A 22,830-nucleotide genomic window follows, 5' to 3' on the forward strand; every position below is an offset into this window, starting at 1 on the left:
CATGTTACAACAAGTTACAACAAGTTACAACAAGTTACAACACGTTGCAACAAGTTACAACATGTTACAACAAGTTACAGCATGTTACAACAAGTTACAACAAGTTACAACAAGTTACAACAAGTTACAGCATTTTACAACAAGTTACAACAAGTTACAACAAGTTACAACAAGTTACAGCATGTTACAACAAGTTACAACAAGTTACAACAAGTTACAACATGTTACAACAAGTTACAACAAGTTACAACAAGTTACAACATGTTACAACAAGTTACAGCATGTTACAACAAGTTACAGCATGTTACAACAAGTTACAACCAGTTACAACAAGTTACAACATGTTACAACAAGTTATAGCATGTTACAACAAGTTACAACAAGTTACAGTATGTTACAACAAGTTACATGTTACAACAAGTTACAACAAGTTACAACATGTTACAACATGTTACAACAAGTACAGAAGCCTCACATTTCTAACATGAACTGCACTTCAGACAAAATTTAGATCACAGAGTGATCAACCCACCCAAAATTGTATTTTATGTCAGGTGTCGTATAAAGCCTTTCCAATTTAGCTTGCCATACTGCTAAATAGAACAGACAGGCAATGTTTACAGTGCTGAGGAATCTTTTTGGCAAGCTGTCAAGCGAGATGAGGATTTTGGCATGGTTGTGAAAGCAGCTGACAGAAGATTTCATCCATTGAAGGGCTTTTCAATAGAACTTACAGTTGAACCATAGCATCAACTGTCTTGTTATTTTACACATAAAACCTAAATATAAATGTCTCCCTGTAGAGTAGAACAACAAAATAAAAATACCAATTGGTACATACTTTCATGATATTTGGTTTGATAACATTTTTTTTATAAGAAAAAGAAAATTGCAAGCAACGCTTGAATGAAAGATTACCCAAACAATACTACATAGCTGACTTTATTCGATAGATAGTTCTTGGCAGTCTATGAGGCATGTGTTCAGTCACCTCATCGCTCTACTACTTCCATGATGCCAATATGTTTCAGGCACCACAAGGTAGACTGAATGATTTGGTGAACAATCGTGAAAGTCCACTTTCCTCACAACCATCATCCAAACGTGAGTCTTGATAAAACATCCTTTGTAAGCTTGTTTTGGCCATCAAAAACATCAAAAGGGGACAAACAATGCATAGAATTATGTCCATGTCTGTCACTGTGGACTTGACAGGTTGGTCTATCAGTGTGTGTTTTTGAAGTGCTAACAAAATTATTTCTGAACGACTGAATGCTTTACCAGCAGACTACAACTCAACCAAGTGACTTCTCTTGCCTGAATACATTTTTTAAATACATGTAATGACAACTTACAATTTCTGAAGACTCTGGTACTTATAGAATATGTCACCATTCAATATCCGGAGTCGGTTCCTTTGCAGTGACCTGTGAGATGTGAATAGTTCATAAGGTCGACTAGGTAAAATAAAAACATAAACATAACATTGTACCACCAAACAATACTGTGTCAATTAAAAAAGGCCAAAACCTTTGATCCATTTTTATTACTATGTTCTCGGTCCGGTGTCTGTTTGAGGTTTCTATGTGACCACACGTTGTCCCGAATGCAAAAAATCTTTCAATTATGTTTCAAATGGGACTGGTGATAAAACCCATCATTATTCCAAACAGAAGAGGAACATCTTTCTTTATGGAGTAACAGAGATAATGCATAATTTTGACATTTGTAGCTGAATTGTTATCTAAGCTCATTCCACCTCGATTCGCACTATGGCCACGTTTACCCGAGGTTACGGAAATACACTTTGAATTAGTGAAGAAAGCATTTTAATTGAAAATGAACAATGTGAAGGATGCTGCAGTAGTCTACAGCACCTTGATGAAAGCCTGGCCAATTGGAGAAGGAAGAGGTGGCGATGATAAGCAATTGACAATTGAATTATTCCGCATGCAAATTGGGCCTTCGAGGTTTACCGATCAAGCAAACAAACAACACATTGTTTTGTTGATGAATAGTCAAGTGGAACTGGATGTCCCCAATATGGAAGGATGAGAAACATGGGGCCCAAATGGGCCATTATCTAAACAATGTGCCAATATGATAGGGAGACATACTAGATTGTGAGACTGAGAAAGGGAGAGCTCTATCTGATAATTTATAGTCATTGTTGTCATTCTTTTGCATAATGTATGAATTGAAATGATGATGTATATTATACATCATCTTGTTATAAATACATTTTGTTATAATCATATCCTTACCTTCAGTTTGTCTCACATTCCAGTAGGTTTTAGTAGGCTTCAGTAAAGAGATTCCAGTAGGCTTTACTAGGCTTCAGTAGGCTTCAGTAAATAGATTCCAGTAGGCTTTAGTAGGCTTCAGTAAAGAGATTCCAATAGGCTTTACTAGGCTTCAGTAGGCTTAAGTAAAGAGATTCCAATAGGTTTCGGTAGGCTTCAGTATGCTTTAGTAGGCTTCAGTAAAGAGATTCCAATTGGCTCTATTAGGCTTCAGTAAAGAGATTCCAGTGGCCTTCAGTCGGCTTCAGTAGGCTTCAGTAAAGAGATTCCAGTAGGCTTTATCAGGCTTCAGTAAAGAGATTCCAGTAGGCTTCAGTAGGGTTCAGTAAAGAGATTCCAGTGGCCTTCAGTCAGCTTCAGTAAAGAGATTCCAGTAGGCTTCAGTAGACTTTAGTAGTCTTCAGTAAAGAGATTCCAGTAAGGTTTAATAGGCTTCAGTAAAGATATTCCAGTAGGCTTCAGTGGGCTTTAGTCGGCTTCAGTAAAGATATTCCAGTAGGCCTCAGTAGGTTTCAGTAAAGATATTCCAGTAGCCTTCAGTATCCTTCAGTAAGCTTCAGCAGGCTTCAGTAAAGAGATTCAAGTCTCATTTTCCTCTTTCAAAAAGACTGTTCCAGTACAGCAGAGAACAGCCCTAGGACTTAAACCAACCTCCACAAATAAACTTCCATCAAGACACTCATTAGCTAACTGAGCGAGACACTTTGTTTAAATCCTTTTTCTCTTCCAATTCATAGGAGAAACAGAAAAAGGTATGCACACTTCCAGTCAGATGCAAATGTCTCAACGAAGAAGGCTATCAGGTGTGTGTGTGTGTGTGTGAGTGAGTGTCATTATGTGCATATTATTTATGAACTACTCAAAGGTGTGTGTGTGTGTGTCAACTCACATCATGGTGACGTTAATGGACACTGCTGGGACATGGTGAAACTGGGCGCCGTCACAGTCCAGCTCCAGGTCTCTGCACTGGCACGGCTCTGGAACAGCCCCCAGCACTGGAGGAGGAAGAGACAAGACAGAGGAAGAATATATTATTGTCTAACGCCAGAGGAGGTTGGTGGCACCTTAATTGGGGAGGACTGGCTCGTGGTAATGGCTGGATCCGAATTTGTGGAATTGTATCAAATACATCCAACACATGGTTTCCATGTGTTTGATGACATTCCATTCGCTCAGTTCCAGCCATTATTATGAGTTGTCCTCCCCTCAGCAGCCTCCTGTGTCTGCCGCACATCCACAAGTCATAGCAATGGAAATAAATTACAACAAGGAATTTGGACAACATTGTTGTTGTAGAACTAGCTTTAAAGGGAAAATCCACTCACAAACTATCTTTCAGTATTTTCTTAATTAGTCCACCCACTGTTGATACAGTCCCAAAATGCATTGGCAAGACATTAGACTTTCAAGTTTTTGACTGCTGACATACAAAACATTTTGGGATTGTATCAACAGTGAACTAATAAAAAAAACAAGATCCCATAGAGAGACATAGGAGAGCATCAGGGACCAATCTTAATCACTGCCTATGTACATTAGAGACACTTGACTTGTGCTTGCTTTGCAGTTTTGCTTCCTTCCCTGTCTGGGCACACTGTTCTTACAAAGGCTAAAATCAGAGACCTTCTGCATCGCAAATGCGTGACCCCCGCCAGACAACGTATTTGCCCACTACTCCACCGAAAAGGTACCAATTCGATAGCACTAGCGGAGACATTTCAAGATGTGGAATGAGGTTACGGCACAATCTCAACACCGTTACAAACGGCCACAGAGAAACAATGCGAAGCTGCAATCGATTGAATTGGGGCTTCATGTCAGAGGCTGACTCGGAGGTTCCAGGAATAGAGAGGATGACTGTGATTATGTGAGTAGTTTATGGGTTATTTGTCAAAGACAAGAAGTCCAGGTTCCGGCAGGACATTTTTAAATGGATAAGGGACCATGTTTGATATAGGATATAGTAAAGTGGATATCATCAGAAAAAAATATTTTATATCTGAGGGGAATTATAATCAGGCATAAAGGAATGGGAATACTAAAATATCAAGGGTATTCAAATCACGTCTTCAAGTTCTGTGGTGTTGATTTCCTTTTTCATTACTAGTTAATTTTTTGATCAGTGTCATCGAGTACACTTATATTGTGTCATGACTAAATTAGGGTGTCACATAGGTCGTACAAAGGTGACCAAGTGTCACAAAAGTTGTCATGGAGAGAAGAGGACCAAGGCGCAGCGGGATTGTGGACACTCATGTTTATTAAATAAAACACGTAAAGCATCCACTTGAAAAAAACAATAAACAGTACTTACAACAGCAACAGTCTTGCAGGCACATACAATGCAGTGCAAGGACAACCACCCACAAACCCAAAGAAAAACACACACACCTATATAGGACTTCCAATCAAAGGCAACTCAACACACCTGCCTTAAATTGGAAGTCCCAATCACCAACCCAACATTTAACAAACACAAACCACCTGCCACATCCTGACCAAGACTAACACAATTATGCCCTCTGCTGGTCAGGACGTGACAGTACCCCCCCCCTCAAGGTGCAGACCCCGGGATGCACCTAAAAAAAGAAAACACAAGAAAATTCCCAATACCCCAACAAAACCAACAAACAATAACCCCTAAACAATAAGGGAAGGAAGGGAGGGTGGCTGCCTTCACTGACGGCACTGTGCTACACCCTCCCTCCCCAACCCACCTATCCTGGAGGTGGCTCAGGTGCAGTACGTGGACCTCGCTCCACCTCCGGCGTCGCCCACTTTGGTGGCGCTGATAGCTGCGCCGGACAGACGGGCCACTCGGGCTGACCCTGGCAGTCGGACCACTCTGGCCGGGTAGGAAGACATGCGGGCCACTCGGGCTGGGCTGGAGGACAGGCGGGCCACTCGGGCTGGGCCGGCGGACAGGCGGGCCACTCGGGCTGGGCCGGAGGACAGGCGGGCCACTCGGGCTGGGCCGGAGGACAGGCGGGCCACTCTGGCTGGGCCGGAGGACAGGAGGGCCACTCGGGCTGGGCCGGAGGACAGGAGGGCCACTCGGGCTGGGCCGGAGGGCAGGAGGGCCACTCGGGCTGGGCCGGAGGACAGGAGGGCCACTCGGGCTGATCCTGACTGACGGGCCACTCTGGCAGCTCCGAACAGGCAGGGCACTCTGGCAGCCCCGAACAGGCAGGCCACTCTGGCAGATCCGGACTGTCGGGCCACTCTGGCAGATCCAGACAGGCGGGTCACTCTGGCAGCCCCGGGCAGTCGGGCCACTCTGGCAGTTCCGGGCAGTCGGGCCACTCTGGCAGTTCCGGGCAATCGGGCCACTCTGGCAGTTCCGGGCAGTCGGGCCACTCTGGCAGTTCCGGGCAGTCGGGCCACTCTGGCAGTTCCGGGCAGTCGGGCCACTCTGGCAGTTCCGGGCAGTCGGGCCACTCGGGCAGATCCGGGCAGTCGGCCACTCGGGCTGGGTTGGAAGACATGCGGGCCACTCGGGCTGGGCCGGAGGACAGGCGGGCCACTCGGGCTGGGCCGGCGGACAGGCGGGCCACTCGGGCTGGGCCGGAGGACAGGCGGGCCACTCGGGCTGGGCCGGAGGACAGGCGGGCCACTCTGGCTGGGCCGGAGGACAGGAGGGCCACTCGGGCTGGGCCGGAGGACAGGAGGGCCACTCGGGCTGGGCCGGAGGGCAGGAGGGCCACTCGGGCTGGGCCGGAGGACAGGAGGGCCACTCGGGCTGATCCTGACTGACGGGCCACTCTGGCAGCTCCGAATAGGCAGGGCACTCTGGCAGCCCCGAACAGGCAGGCCACTCTGGCAGCTCCTGACTGTCGGGCCACTCTGGCAGATCCAGACAGGCAGGGCACTCTGGCAGCCCCGGGCAGTCGGGCCACTCTGGCAGTTCCGGGCAGTCGGGCCACTCTGGCAGTTCCGGGGAGTCGGGCCACTCTGGCAGTTCCGGGCAGTCGGGCCACTCTGGCAGTTCCGGGCAGTCGGGCCACTCTGGCAGTTCCTGGCAGTCGGGCCACTCTGGCAGTTCCGGGCAGTCGGGCCACTCTGGCAGTTCCGGGCAGTCGGGCCACTCTGGCAGTTCCGGGCAGTCGGGCCACTCGGGCAGATCCGGGCAGTCGGCCACTCGGGCAGATCCGGGCAGTCGGGCCACTCGGGCAGATCCGGGCAGTCGGGCCACTCGGGCAGATCCGGGCAGTCGGGCCACTCTGGCATCTCCGGGCAGACAGGCCACTCTGGCGGCTCCTGACTAGCGGGCGGCTCTGGCGGCTCCTGACTAGCGGGCAGCTCTGGTGACTCCTGACTGGCGGGCAGCTCTGGCGACTTACGACTGGCTGGCAGCTCTGGCGACTTACAACTGGCGGGCAGCTCTGGTGACTTACGACTGGCGGGCAGCTCTGGTGACTCTTGACTGGCGGGCAGCTCTGGCGACTTACGACTGGCGGGCAGCTCTGGTGACTTACGACTGGCGGGCAGCTCTGGTGACTCTTGACTGGCGGGCAGCTCTGGTGACTCTTGACTGGCGGGCAGCTCTGGTGACTGTTGACTGGCGAGGCTGGGCTGACGCACTAGACTCCTGATGCGTGGGGCTGGTACTGGACGTGCCAGCCTGGAGACACACACCTCCATGCTAGTGCGTCTAGCGGGAAACACCGGACCGAAAGGGCGCACTGGCGGTCTTGAGTGCAGAGTTGGCATCACCCCTTCCGGCTCGATGCTCACCTTGCCCTGGCACCTGCGGGGCGCTGGTACTGGGCGGACTGGGCTGTGCGTCCGTATAGGCGAGATGGTGCGTACCTCAGCGTAACATGGCGCCCTCCCCCTCATACACACCTCCCTGTAGTCACGGGTAGCTGGCTTACGGCTCTTCCTTGGCATGGCCAAACTACCCGTGTGCCCCCCCCCAAAAAATGTATTGGGGTGCCTCTCCGGCTTCCTCGCCAGCCGTGTTCCAGCATAACGTTCACGTTGGTTCCTCTGTCCAGCTGCCTCCACTCTCCTGAGTGCCTCCACCTGTTCCCATGGGAGGCGATCCCTTCCGGCCAGGATCTCCTCCCAGGTGTAGGCTCCCTTGCCGTCCAGGACCGGCTCCCATGTCCATTCCTCCATTTTGTTCTCCTGTGGCGGCCTCCTCTTCCGCTGCTTGGTCCTTTGGTGGTGGGTGGTTCTGTCACAAAAGTTGTCATGGAGAGAAGAGGACCAAGGCGCAGCGGGATTGTGGACACTCATGTTTATTAAATAAAACACGTAAAGCATCCACTTGAAAAAAACAATAAACAGTACTTACAACAGCAACAGTCTTGCAGGCACATACAATGCAGTGCAAGGACAACCACCCACAACCCCAAAGAAAAACACACACACCTATATAGGACTTCCAATCAAAGGCAACTCAACATACCTGCCTTCAATTGGAAGTCCCAATCAGCAACCCAACATTTAACAAACACAAACCACCTGCCACATCCTGACCAAGACTAACACAATTACGCCCTCTGCTGGTCAGGACGTGACACCAAGGCGCAGCGTGTATAGTGCTCATTCTTTGATTTTTAATGAAAAAACTTCAACAACAAAACAATAAAACGACCAACAACAGTCCCGTCAGGTTGTCTAGACTAAACGGAAACAACCACCCACAAAACCCCATGAAAAACAGGCTGCCTAAGTATGGCTTCCAATCAGAGACAACGATAGACAGCTGCCTCTGATTGGAAACCATACCTGGCCACAACATAGAAAATGACAGCATAGAAATAAACTCTAGACAACCCACATAGAAAACAGAAAACCCAAAACACATAGATGAAACACACCCCTGTCACGCCCTGACCAATCTACTAGGGAAAAATGACCTCATACCAGGGTCATGACGTGACATAGGGGAAGAATGAAAATCAGTAGTCTAATATTGATGTACTGTTGAGGACATATTTGAGGACACATTTGAATTATGTTCTGATGTTCAAAGAAAGAAACATCTGTAGATAGAATGACATCTAATGCAATGAATATCTAATGACTAAAATGAAGAGGAGGTTTGCATTTAACCTGAAGTGTGAAATCTCATATTCCTCACTCATTTCAAAAGTATTTTTGAAAGACGGTAAATTTGCAATTTTAAATCTTTCTTATCAGTGACCTCTGTCCTACTAACAATAAAGTTACAAATGGATTGAAAACCTCTGACTCTGCCAAAGACATTTGAGAGAACATTGGATATAATCAAAGGATTATATGCACAGTCTTGGAAGAAAACAAACCTGTTTATTCAATCAGGAAACGCTTATTGCTTGTTATCTGATAGCATGTCAGTCGTGGTTAATATTAAATTGCATTATTCCAAAACTAAATAAGGACATTTTAGGAATGTTCTAGCAAGGAGATGTCAGACTAATCCTCATCTGTTTAAAGCACTGTCTTAATGACTCGGGGAGGCAGCACAAATGGACCATTCGAAACCGCTAGACTTCCATCTGGCCTGTATTATTCAATTCCAGAACCACAAACTTAAATAAATAAAGACATCTGAATGTTATAATTGGAGATTAGGGACATCAGGCGAATTGGAGTGAAGCAGTTACTATATCAAAACTTTGCTTCAGTCGATACATTTTGGCTACATGCAAAGTTAGTATAGTTCAGTAAGTTTTCGTCAACATGTAAAGTTAGTATAGTTGTTCTACCTTTGACCTTACAGTACACAACAGGGTTTCAAACAACTAACTTACACATGTGGGAGGAACACAGGGTCAGTTGAAGGGTCAGCTGCAGTGCAGCGACTCTGGAGATACTAAGAGCACTCACCTTGGATCTGAAACCCTGGCCATCTAACTGCCAATTCAACCCCCTCATGCTTTACTGCCCTGTCATCCACTTGCCAGTTCAACCCCCTCATGTTTTACTGCCCTGCCATCTACTTGCCAGTTCAACCCCCTCATGTTTTACTGCCCTGCCATCCAGATGCCAGTTCAACCCCCTCATGTTTTACTGGCTTACCCCAGCCATACAGAGTGATTTCATTGTATTAGCTAAATATAACCCAAGGGCATTGCTCACCCATGGCTGTTTAACCATTCACTATAATTGTAACAGAGCCTCTCGATGGAGGGGGTGTGTGGAATCAGGAGCAGGAGAGCAGAAGGGTTCCAGGAAAATCCACAGTTTATTTTGGCAGATCCGAAAAACACAACGACACATGCAGGGGACAAACCTCAACTCCGTTATGCCACAAGCAAAATGTCCACGGTAAACACATACCGTACAAACAAGAAACAATGCCCGTGGTGCAGGCACGCACCCCTTACATGTTGCCTACAGCAAAATAATCCCGCACACAGCCTAACCTGCTGCGGGGAATTATAAACCCACCGAAAAAAAACTAAAAACAAGACACAGGTGTGTAAAACCAGACAGAACTAAATGAAAAGGAAAAGGGGATCGGTGACAGCTAGTAGGCCGGCAACAACGACCGCCGAGCACCGCCCGAACAGGGAGAGGAGGAAGTCGTGACAATAATATGCTATGTCAAATACATCATAAAGTATAGTAATATTCTAAGTAGTTCATCATTAATTAAGGCATATCATGGATGTATAATGAATACTTTTATAATGGCTGTGTAATAAATACTTTTATCATGGTTGCGTAATAAATACTTTTATCATGGCTGTGTAATAAATACTTGTATCATGGCTGTGTAATAAATACTTTTACCATGGCTGTGTAATGAATACTTTATATACTCATGGTTTATGTAAATGACTAAAGGAGATTTATAGTATTCTCTTGGATGAATTTCTGATGTACAGTACCAGTCAAAAGTTTGGATACACTTTCTCATTGTAAAGGAGTGTGTAACTGGCTGCAGGGAAGTCAGGCGCAGGAGAGCAGAAATGGGTAGCAAACGGAGCCCTTTGTTGAGGTGAACAAAACACGGCACTCAGAAAACTAAACACACACGGGTTACAGTAACCCGGCGCAAACCAGCCTGGAGTACACATACATTTACACATAACAAATCCACACACAGACATGGGGGGAAACAGAGGGTTATATGCAAGATGAGTAACGAGGGAATGCAAACCAGGTGTGCGGGAAAAGAAGACAAAACAAATGGAAAATGAAAGGTGGATGGCTAGAAGACCGGTGACGTCGACCGCCGAAAGCCGCCCGAACAAGGAGAGGGACCGACCTCGGCGGAAGTCGTGACAGTACCCCCACTTGACGCGCGTGCCGACACCGGCCTCTGGGACGACCCGGAGGCTGAGGCGCAGGGCGATCCGGCTGGAGACGGTGGAACTCCCGCAGCATTGAAGGGTCCAACACGTCCTCCACCGGGACCCAGCACCTCTCCTCCGGTCCGTACCCCTCCCACTCCACGAGGTACTGAAGGCCCCTCGCCCGACGCCTCGAATCCAGTATGGAGCGAACGGAGTACGCCAGGGCCACCTCAATGTCCAGAGAGGGTGGAGGAACCTCCCGCACCTCAGACTCCTGGAGCTGGCCAGCTACCACCGGCCTGAGGAGAGTCACATGGAACGAGGGGTTAATACGGTAATTGGGGGGAAGCTGTAACCTGTAACTAACCTCGTTCAGTCTTCTCAGGACTTTAAATGGCCACACAAACTGCGGACCCAGCTTCCGGCAGTGCAGGCGGAGGGGCAAGTTTCGGGTCGAGAGCCAGACCCGGCCTCACTGCGGTGACGGTCTGCGCTGGTTTTCTGGTGCAACATGGCCCGCTGGAGGTGAACATGGGCGGCATTTCATGTCTCCTCCGTGCGCCTGAACCAGTTGTCCACCGCAGGAGCCTCGGTCTGACTCTGATGCCAAGGCGCCAGAACCGGCTGGTACCCCAGTACGCACTGGAAGGGGGAGAGGTTAGTGGAGGAGTGGCGGAGCGAGTTTTGAGCCATCTCGGTCCTGGCAATAAGACCACAGAAACCTACCCACATCCTGGTTCACTCTCTCCACCTGCCCATTACTCTCGGGGGGAAACCCCCGAGAGTAACAACACAAGGCCTCCGCAGTCTGTAGGGCCGTAGGGAGACCGGGCAGAGGGAGGAGACGGCAGGACTTAGAGAAATGGTCCACAACGACCAGGATCATGGTGTTACCCTGTGAGGGGGGAGATCGGTAAGAAAATCAATTGACAGGTGCGACCAAGGCCGTTGGGGAATGGGTAAGCTTACCTCTGGGCAGGTGCCTAGAAGCCTTACACTGGGCGCACACCGAGCAGGAGGAAACATAAACCCTCATGTCCTTAGCCAAGGTGGACCACCAGAACTTTCCACTCAAACAGCGCACTGTCCGACCGATCCCTGGATGCCCAGAGGAGGGGGACGTGTTTGCCCAATAGATCAGCCGGTCATGGACAGCAAATGGAATGTACAGATGCCCAGCGGGACACTGGAGGGGAGAGGGCTCTGCACGCAATGCCTGCTCAATGTCCACGTCCAGCTCCCACACAACCGGCGCCACCAGGCAGGAGGCCGGGAGTATGGAGGTAGGATCCATGGGCCGCTCCTCTGTGTCATACAGCCGGGACAGTGCATCTGCCTTCACATTCTGGGAACCTGGTCTGTAAGAAAGGGTGAAAACAAAACATGTGAAAAACATGGCCCACCTTGCCTGACGAGGATTCAGTCTCCTCGCTGCCCGGATGTATTCCAGGTTGCGGTGGTCAGTCCAGATGAGAAAAGGGTGTTTAGCCCCCTCAAGCCAATGTCTCCACATCTTCAATGCTTTGACCACAGCCAGCAGCTCCCGGTCCCCCACATCAAAGTTTCGCTTCGCCGGGCTGAGCTTCTTCGAGAAGAAGGCACAGGGGCAGAGCTTCGGTGGCGTGCACGAGCGCTGAGAGAGCACGTCTCCTACCCCAGCCTCGGACGCGTCCACCTCCACCGTGAACCCCAAAGAGGGATCTGGATGGGCCAGTACGGGCGCCGAGGTAAACAGAGCCCTTAGGTGACCAAAAGCCCTATCCGCCTCAGCCGACCACTGCAACCGAACTGGACCCCCCTTCAGCAGTGAGGTAATGGGAGCCTCTACCTGACCAAAACCCCAGATAAACCTCCGGTAGTAATTGGCAAACCCTAGAAACCGCGGCACCTCCTTTACCGTGGTCGGAGTCGGCCTATTACGCACTGCTGAAATGCGGTCACTCTCCATCTCGAACCCTGAGGTGGAAATGCGATATCCTAGGAAGGAGATGGACTGCTGGTAGAACAGGCATTTCTCAACCTTGACATACAGGTCATGCTCCAACAGTCGACCAAGCACCTTGCGCACCAAGGACACACGCTCGGTGTGTGCAGCAGAGTATATCAGAATGTCATCGATATACACCACTACACCCTGCCCGTGCAGGTCCCTGAAAATCTCGTCCACAAAGGCTTGGAAGACTGATGGAGCATTCATCAACCCCTACGGCATGACGAGGTACTCATAATGCCCTGAGGTGGTACTGAATGCTGTCTTCCACTCGTCTCCCTCCCGGATACGCACCAGGTTGTAAGCGTGCCTGAGATCTAATTTCGTGAAGAAGCACGCCCCGTGCATTAACTCAATCGCTGTGGCTATGAGAGGTAGCGGGTAACTGTACTTCACCGTGATCTGGTTTAGGGTTCGATAGTCAATACAGGGGTGCAGACCTCCCTCCTTCTGCTTCACAAAACAGAAACTCGAGGAGGCGGGTGAAGTGGAGGACCGAATGTACCCCTGACGCAGAGATTCGGAGACATATGTCTCCATTGCCGCCGTCTCCGCCTTTGACAGGGGATAGACGTGACTCCTAGGGAGTGCGGCGTCTACCTGGAGGTTTATCGCACAATCCCCCCGATGATGGGGTGGTAATTGAGTCGCCTTCTTCTTGGAGAAGGCAAGAGCCAAATCGGAATATTCGGGGGAATTGCGCACGGTGGAGACCTGGTCTGGGCTTTCCACCGTAGTAGCACCTACGGAAACCCCTAATCACCTCCCTGAGCACTCTCAGGACCACCCCGTGAGAGTCCTCTATTGCCATGAAACAGTGGGGTCATGACAGGCTAACCAGGGTAGTCCTAGCACCACGGGAAACACAGGAGAGGCAATGAGGAAGAGACTGATTCTCTCCTTGTAACCCTGCGTCACTATGCCCAGTAGAGCAGTGGACTCCCTAATTAACCCTGACCCTATTGGTCGACTGTCTAAGGCGTGAACTGGGAAGGACATAGCCACTGGAACAATGGGATCCCTAAACTATGGACGAATGATCTGTCTATGAAATTCCCAGCCGCGCCTGAATCGACGAGCACCTTATGCTGGGAATGCGGGGAAAACTCAGGAAAAGTAACATGCAAAAACAGGTCTGCAACAGAGGGCTCTGGGTGAGAATGGTGCCGGCTCACCTGGGGTGACGCCAGAGTGCCCTGCCTGCTGCCTCAACCCCCAGAGGAACCAACCCGACACCGACCGGCAGTGTGACCTCTGCGGCCACAGATGGTGCACGTGAAGGAACCTCCTCCGGTCTCCCTGAGTGCAGCACCTCCCAGCTCCATGGGTATCGGAGCGGTGGTGCTGGGGGATGGAACCGACAGATCCCGATCTGGACGTCCGCGGGTAGCCTGCAGGATATCCAGCCGAATGGACAGGTCCAGCTGGTCAAAGGTGAGGGTGGTGTCCCTGCAGGCCAACTCCTGACGGACGTCCTCACGCAAACTGCAGTGATAGTGGTCAATCAGGGCCCTGTCGTTCCATTCCGCGCCGGCGGCCAGGGTCCGAAAGTCCATTGTGAACTCCTGGGTGCTCCTCGTCCCCTGCCTTAGTTGGAAGAGACGTTCACCCGCCTACCCTCGGGCGGGTGGTCGAAGACGGCCCGGAAGCGGCGGGTGAAATCCTCGAAGTGGTCCAGCGCCGCATCTCCTTCTCCCCACACAGCGTTGGCACACTCCAGAGCTTTCCCCGAGAAGCACGAGCCGAGGGCGGACACCCTCTCACGACCCGAGGGAGCCGGGTGAACGGTCGCCAGGTATAAATCCAGCTGCAGCAGGAAACCCTGGCAGCGTGCTGCCGTCCCGTCGTACTCCCTGGGAAGTGCGAGACGAATCCCACTGGAACCGGGTGTGGAGGGGGTGAGTAGTGGAGACCCCTGTTGTGCTGGTGGGGGCACTGGAGGGACTCCCTGTCTCTCCCAGCGGTCCATCATCTGGACGACGTGGTTCATGGCGGCGCCGAGATGGTGAAGTATCGCCGCGTGCTCCTGGACGCGCTCCTCGACTCCGCTACAAGGGGTACCTGCTTCTGCTGACTCCATAATTTGGCCGTGGAATTTTGTAAAGGAGTGCGTAACTGGCTGCAGGGAAGAGAGCAGAAACAGGTAGCAAACGGAGCCCTTTATTGAGGCGAACAAAACACGGCACTCAGAAAACTAAACACACACGGGTTACAATATCCCGGTGCAAACCAGCCTGGAGTACACATATATTTACACATAACAATTCCACACACAGACATGGGGGGAAACAGAGGGTTATATGCAAGAAGAGTAATGAGGGAATGCAAACCAGGTGTGCGGGAAAAGAAGACAAAACAAATGGAAAATGAAAGGTGGATCTGCGATGGCTAGAAGACCGGTGACGTCGACCGCCGAAGGTCGCCCGAACAAGGAGAGGGACCGACCTCGGCGGAAGTCGTGACATTCATTCAAGGATTTTTCTTTATTTTTACTTTTTTCTACATTGCAGAATAATAGCGAAGACATCAAAACTATGAAGTAACACATACGGAATCATGTAGGAACTAAAAAAGTGTTAAACAAATCAAAATATATTTTATATTTGAGATTCTTCAAAGTAGCCACCCTTTGCCTTGATGACAGCTTTGCACACTCTGTAACTACCAATTGGATATTGGGGAGAAAAATGAGTAAAAAGTACCCACCCCCAAAAATTTACTGTGCAGTGTTACCATTCCCCAAATTACCAAGTTTTCGACAAATTGTGTGTAATTTGTTAATCTGCATGATTAAAATCTGTGTTTATACGTGTTAGAAATTGAGAGTTCCTGCAAAAACTAAGTCTCCACCCTCGCAAAAGGAAAATCTCAGCTAAAGCATTAATATTCCAGGGAGATATGTATACTGTAGCTAAGAAAGTAATACCAAGTGTAGGTTGTGTAGTAAGCTGTTTGTAACCCATGTGCCTCACCCTAATAATTTGGTCCCTTTCCCCGTCAGAACTTAGCCTACTGTTCTGACTTGGTGGTGCACATGTAGCCTATAGCCTGTGTTAGAGAAATGTCATCATTGAATATTGTAAGAGCTTTCTTTGTCTGCTTATATGCCCCCGTTATTTATCCTATGGTTCTGTCTTGGTGTACAGGGAGAATACTGTAAGAATGACCCATGTTCTGAATTCTGTCGCTGTACATTTCAAAAGTGCTGAACAAATAGTTACATTGACTATGTCCATCTTAGCTTGCTAATTAATGTCTTCATCGAAATTACGGATTGCCTCTTATGCGCTCATCATTCCCTTATGCCATAGTTTGTACATCTCAATTGTTATAGGCCTATTGCTTATATCGGGCTATCTTATTCATAATTTTAGGCAATGTTGGAAGGATTTCATTGTTTTACTTACTTTGTATATTATAATTAGCTCATGTGCTTTTCTTGATGAGGAGGAGATACTATATAATGTTGTTTGGTCTGTAACCATGTTTGCCAGTGACAATCTCTTCCCATTCAAATATTTGTTTTCAACAAAAAGTTCAGTAATAGACCCATGTAATTCCAGTTGATATTGTGAGGTTTGTTATGTTTGCGCAATGCGCTGTCTGTGCTAGAGTGTATTGTATATAAAAGTGGATTCTCATGATTGTATTTTCCTTCCTTTTAAGACCACATAGGCCTAATAAAATAATTTAAATGGTAGGCTAGCCGAGTCTCTCTCTCTCTCTCTCTCTCTCTCTCTCTCTCTCTCTCTCTCTCTCTCTCTCTCTCTCTCTGTCTCTGTGTGGTGTATTTCTGTGGTGACTTAAAGAAGAGTAAAGTTGAGGCATCAACATCTTGCTGAATTTATCTGAATTAACATCTATCTAAATTGATTTATTTTGTATAATTTTTTTTACTTTTTCTCCCCAGTTTCGTGATATCTAATTGGTAGTTACAGTCTTGTCCCATCACTGCAACTCAGTGATGGGACAAGCAAAAGTTGAGAGCCATGCGTCCTCCGAAACACGACCCTGCCAAGCCGCACTGCTTTTTAGCACACTGCTCGCTTAACCTGGAAGCCAGCCGCACCAATGTGTCGGAGGAAACACTGTACAACTGCCGACCGAAGTCAGATCGCATGCACCCGGCCCGCCACAGAGAGTCGCTAGAGCGCAATAGAACAAGGACATCCCGGCCAGCCAAACCCTCCCCTAACCAGGAAGAGGGTGGGCCAATTGTGTGATGCCTCATGTCTGTCCTGGTCACGGCTGGCTGGGACACAGCCTGGGATCGAACCAGGGTCTGTAGTGACTTAGAATGCTGCGCCACTCCGGAGGAATCTATTTGAATTTCTGTCGGTGTCCATTTTTAAAGTGCTGAACGAATAGGCCTACCTCGTTGCAGCTCTTTTGCTTGCATTTGCTTATACTTAGAGCTAAGTGTTAATGATATAAGAATAAACATCATGAATTTAATGAACATAAATTAAATCATGTTTGTGTATGGTTCAAAACTCAAAACTCATTTTGGCGTTTGTTATTATTGAAGGAGAATGCAGTTCTTATCGACTTACACAAATCCACAAGGATTTGTTTAAGTTCACTCCATGGTGCTGAAAGGAAAGCTCTGCTGTTGGGACAGCTTTATGCAGGTCTTAACAGTGTGTGGGCACCTTTTGTTCCCATTATAGTGCAACTATTATGTATTGTAAAGTGTTGTGTGTTGTGTTGTGTAGTTGCTTTGCTGGAATGCATTAAAAAAATATGTTGAATTTGCCACACCAAGATTTACATACTAAAATCACCACTGACAACACAACAACAGATTCCGGAGAAAATTAGCGGAAGGGAAAGTCTATCAGCGTAGGCAGATTGATGGTATAAAACTATATTAAAGAACATACTTTTAAATAACAATGAAATGTGAATGAAATGGATGTGGAGAGAGCAAATGGACTAGGATTGTGTTTTTCTGTCTAATACTTTTGAAGAGCACTAATTGCAGATGAGCACACCCCATATCCTACACAGACTGTTATATTGACATCTGATGAATGGCCTCATATAAATGTGATACTCTTATCGTCTATTAATGATGAAAACTCATTTCCGATGCCGTGACATTTTGCATTGTGCACTGATTGGCAACAACTAAAGACATAATTATGTCCCTATAAATACTTTCACTTTGAAACATCCAGAGAAGCAATATCCATCTTCATATCCATGCCCAAATGTAATGAACATGGTTAGTTTGAGAACAATATTAGATTTTGGGACCAATTGAAGGTAAAACAACTGAAGGAGTCATATTGCTCCAGACAGTGGCGGAGTCCATTCATTGTTCATTTCTATCATATTTTATGACCATTTTGCTCCAATGTTCATTTAAAAAATACATATTTGACCATATCACTTCAAGACAATAACAATGAATAAACCTTTGTGTGGCCTTTCAAACCTGAGTGTGTAATAATATGAATAAATTTAATGTGGACCCCAAGAATCCAATAGGAAAGCTACTGAAATAAAAGATCCCAGAAATGTTCCATATGCACAAAAAGCTTATTTCTCTCAGATTTTGTGCACACATTTGTTGACATCATTAGTGAGCATTTTTCCTTTGCCAAGATAATCCATCCACCTAACAGGTGTGGTATATCAAGAAGCTGTTTGAGCAGCATGATCATTATACAGGTGCACCTTTTGCTGGGGACAATATAAGGCCACTCTAAAATGTGCAGTTTTTCCACACAACATAATACCACAGATGTCTCAAGTTTTGAGGGAGCGTGCAACTGACATGCTGACTGCAGGTGTGTCCACCAGAGCTGTTGCCAGAGAATTTAATGTTAATTTCTCTTCTGTATTGTCACGACTTCCGCCGAAGTTGATGCCTCTCCCTGTTTGGGTGGCGTTCGGCGGTCGGCGTCGCCGGTCTTCTAGCCATCATCGATCTACTTTTCATTTTCCATTTGTTTTGTCTTGTCTTCCCACACACCTGGTTTCAATTCCATCATTACATGTTGTGTATTTAACCCTCTGTTCCTCCCATGTCCTTGTCCGGAATTGTTTATTGTAGTGCTTGTGCACGTTATGCTGGTGTGTAACGGGTTTTGTTTACCCATTGATTTATTGTTCTGTTAACGGTGGTTTTATTTATTAAACAGCGCCGTTGTAAATCAGTTTTTGCTCTCCTGCGCCTGACGTCTCTGCCGCCAGTACGCACCCCCTACATGTATGTCGCCTCCAACGTTGTTTTAGAGAATTTACCCCATGGTGGCGATGGGGTTATTGTATGGGCAGGCACAAACTATGGACAACAAACACAACTGCATTTTATAGATGGCAATTTGAATGCACAGAGATACCGTGACATAATTGTTGTGCCATTCATCCACCCCCATCACCTCATGTTTCAGCATGATAATGCACAGCAATATGTCGCAAGGATCTGTACACAATTTCTGGAAGCTAAAAATGTCCCAGTTCTTCTATGACCTGCATACTCACCAGACATGTCACCTATTGAGCATGTTTGGGATGCTCTGGATTGACATGTACGACAGCATGTTCCAGTTCTAGCTAATATCCAGCAACTTTGCACAGCCATTGAAGAGGAGTGGGACATTCGACAGCCCACAATCAACAGCCTGATCAACTCTATGCGAAGGAGATGTGTTATGCTGCATGAGGCAAATGGTGGTCATACCAGATACTGACTGGTTTTCTGATCCTCACCCCTGTGTGACCAACATATGCATATCTGTATTCCCAGCCATGTGAAATCCATAGATTAGGGCCTAATGAATTTATTTCAATTGATTGAATTCCTTATATGAACTGTAATTCAGTAAGATCTTGGAAATTGTTGCATGTTATCTTTATATATTTTTTCAGTATACATGGGAATGGTTTCTGTTGTGTCATTTCAATTGAAATGGTTGCCATGAGATGTTTCAAATAGCATAGTTTATAGGGAAGGCTCAACATCTATTTTGAGTAAGAAAATGAATTTTTCACTACAGCTATAACCACTGAGAGGAACTTCATACAAGTGGGTTGAGATTGCAAGGCTGTTCAGGCCAAATCAATGGGATAAACCCTCAATGATACATGCTTCCTACTTGGGTCTTAAGTCTTTTGGGAAAAAGACAGGAATCCTCTCTTCTACCTCAAATTGAAAACACATATAAGCTCAATCTTGTTTTATTCTAATAGTCCTGAAAATTTGAACAGAGCATGGAAAAAGATTGTTTCATTATTCATACCACTGGTCTTGGAATTCCCTCTAAGCCAACCTACACCTCCAGGACCTGGTGTCCCTTGTTTCTAGTTGTTACCGAATGTCACTAGTTTGTTTTGCCTTAAGTAAGGAAGCATGTTGTTTTACTTCTCACACACTACACACACATGCCTGCAAACACACACACCCACACCCACACCCACACCCACACACACACACATCCACTGTTTGTTTGCTGTTGTGTTTGTGCTGTTGCCAGTCTTCTGTCTGTGCTGTCAGTTTTGTCTTACATTGGACCCGGTACCCACAGGAGGCGTTTTGCCTCTTGCCAAGCCGTCTCTGTAAATAATAATTTGTTCTTAATTGACTTGCCTGGTTAAATATAAAATAGTTGGGTTGCAATATTGCAAAACTTGTATTCTTGTTTGCAGGGAATTGGATTTGGAGTCAGTGGTACATGACATGACTTGAGTCTGGACAAAAAGTACATTTAAATTAAAGTGTAATGTAAGTCGATGCAATCACATATAGGACTGTGGCGGTCACGAAATTTCATCAGCCGGTGATTGTCAAGCAAATAACTGTTGGTCTCATGGTAATTGACCGTTCATTAACATAAAACACATTTAGCATCTCCTGGCTTCCACACATGGCATGAAAGTCACTGAAGCAGACCTTTGGAACATCTACGTTTTAAAAAGTATAATAAATCCATGTAATATAGCCTACACCTTCACAATAAATCCATTATTTATTTTAGACAGGTATAAAGAAACATGATATAAAGAAAATGTAGTGAATTTCAGAAGAACAGAATAGCTTACTCGGAGTTGTCCATATGTTATGTCCTGATCTGGCTATGCCATATGTCTGTGGGCTACACTAGCTCATTTAGCAGACAAGATTTGCTTAGAATTCCATGGCATGATTTTATATTATTTTAAAGTATGAAGAATACAATTGAACAAAGCTGAATAAAATAGAAAGGATATTTTCTCCAAACGATTTGTGGTTAACAAAGAAATAGGTACTCCTATATGCTTCATTTAGAGTTATTAAGGTAATTTTTGTTGTTCTCCAAACGTTGGGCTGTATGTTTTGATTTTTAATACATTGTAAGGCTGCACGATGTCTCTAATGATGATTTGAAAAAAGTTGCTAAAGGCATGAGCTCTGCTTTGTTTTTTGTGCAGGCTGTACACACTATATCAGTCTCTCATTCACAATTTGAGAAGCACTTGATAATGCTTAGAATTTCCCGGAGGCATCCCCTTTGTGTGGCCATAATGCACCGTAAAACAATTCATGCCTTTTGCAGCCCTTTTTCCTGAGTGCTGCTTGCTCCGAAGCCACTCACACTATCCCCCATAGTACAAAAGTTGACCTATTATATTCTGTGCGAGAAATAAATATTCCAAACATAGTCTGGGACAGTTGTGGGATGCGATAGATCCCAAATTAATACAACCACTAGAATAAAGAAAACGTTTTTTTTACACAATGAGGCTGACACAACAGATCAGAACTTTTAGATTAAAATGTTGATAAACTATTAGGCTATTTCTTAATATTACGGCAGTAGGCTATAAGCACAAATGTTCCATTAGCGGGAAAACACCATTATCAGAAGTGACCACAAATGTGATTATCCATGTAATGTTTTTGTTATGAAGGTGCATTTTTATGGTGAAAATTATCTTCCCCAAACTTGAAACTCATGCGCTGCTTATGTATGCCAGTAAGGCTCTACACCCCTTGTAAAGCAGATTAATGTGCTTAAAGTTATTTGGCCACTTTAGTTATGATACAAACCTTATCAAAACATATAGACCTATGGGCTAGGCTACATGAGGTGTGCGACTATGATTCAAAAAAGTAATAAAAAAAGGCATTGTTCCTTGCCTTAAGCTGGGCATCATTCACAAGTGATAGGCTAATATTCTAACCATCAGACTATTCTTGATTGAATCTTGTCTTTACATATACTAAATCATAGATGTGTGAAATTTGTTTTGATTTAGAATGGACCATTATCATGCACCTGTCCCAAAACAGGGGCTGGGGAAAAAGACATGTCATCTCTGCACTTGGAGGACGCTTTTCCTGTGGTTCATTTTCATGCCAGCCAGGTAGGCTATACTCCCATTGTGTAGATAAGCAATGCGCTTAATATTAGCTTAATATTAGGAAAATATTTGAGAAACAAATATAGTAGGCCTAGCATATAGAAAGCTGATGGGACCCTCCTCTTTTTAATAGAGGCCATCACTCTATTTTCTCGTGCAATTTCATAGCCTATAGAAATGTTGCGCAAAATGAGCTCATGGGCTCTCATGAAGGGTTTGATTCGATTTTCGATAACATTTGTATTGATGTCAGAGTGTTTAGAGGGACAGTAGAGAGCTAAGTACCAGGCAGTTAGCAAGTTTGGTTGGCTACTAATGACCATCAGCAGCATCAGAGCTTGGAGAACACTAATTACCGTGACTAAACTATCACATGGAATTTGACTACTCATGACTACTGACCGCCGGTATGGCGGTAATAGGGTCACCGCAACAGCATATCGTGAGGCATGCACAGGTGTGCTTTACTCTGTTGCAACGGAACAACTGCAGGACCAAAACAGTGGAGAAGTGTAGCCGTGCACTTCACACTCATAGCTTTTACGGAAGTCGGCTTAATATTGCTGTTTACTTTGTGAATCAGGTGAATCACTGACTCTACCTTTAACGATGAAGTAACAGTAACATTTTACTTGAAGCAGCTTCTTATAGACCCGATGTCACAGGAAGGCCAAAAAGATCATCAAGGACAACAACCACCCGAGCCACTGCCTGTTCACCCCGCTACCATCCAGAAGGCGAGGTCAGTACAGGTCCATCAAAGCTGGGACCAAGAGATTGAAAAACAGCTTCTCTCTCAAGGCCATCAGACTGTTAAACAGCCATCACTAACATTGAGTGGCTGCTGCCAACATACTGACTCAAATCTCTAGCCACTTTAATCATTATAAATTGGATGTAATAAATGTATCACTAGCCACTTTAAACAATGCCACTTTATATAATGTTTACA

The 22,830-nt window shown here is 46.4% G+C and overlaps 1 protein-coding gene across 1 annotated transcript in view; it reads right to left on the reverse strand.

Annotated features, from left to right (window-relative positions):
- Positions 1 to 22,830, reverse strand: part of LOC115170632 (relaxin receptor 1) — a 98,517-nt gene that overhangs the window by 19,472 nt on the left and 56,215 nt on the right. Inside the window, exons 4-5 of the mRNA XM_029726884.1 lie at positions 3,193 to 3,298; positions 1,356 to 1,427 (exon numbers count right to left, since the gene is read on the reverse strand). Of these exons, the coding sequence (XP_029582744.1) occupies positions 1,356 to 1,427; positions 3,193 to 3,298 (178 nt within the window). The remainder of the gene's footprint in view (positions 1 to 1,355; positions 1,428 to 3,192; positions 3,299 to 22,830) is intronic.

The sequence above is a fragment of the Salmo trutta genome, chromosome 3 (genome assembly GCF_901001165.1).
Source record: "Salmo trutta chromosome 3, fSalTru1.1, whole genome shotgun sequence".
In the NCBI taxonomy this organism is placed as follows: Eukaryota; Metazoa; Chordata; class Actinopteri; order Salmoniformes; family Salmonidae; genus Salmo; species Salmo trutta.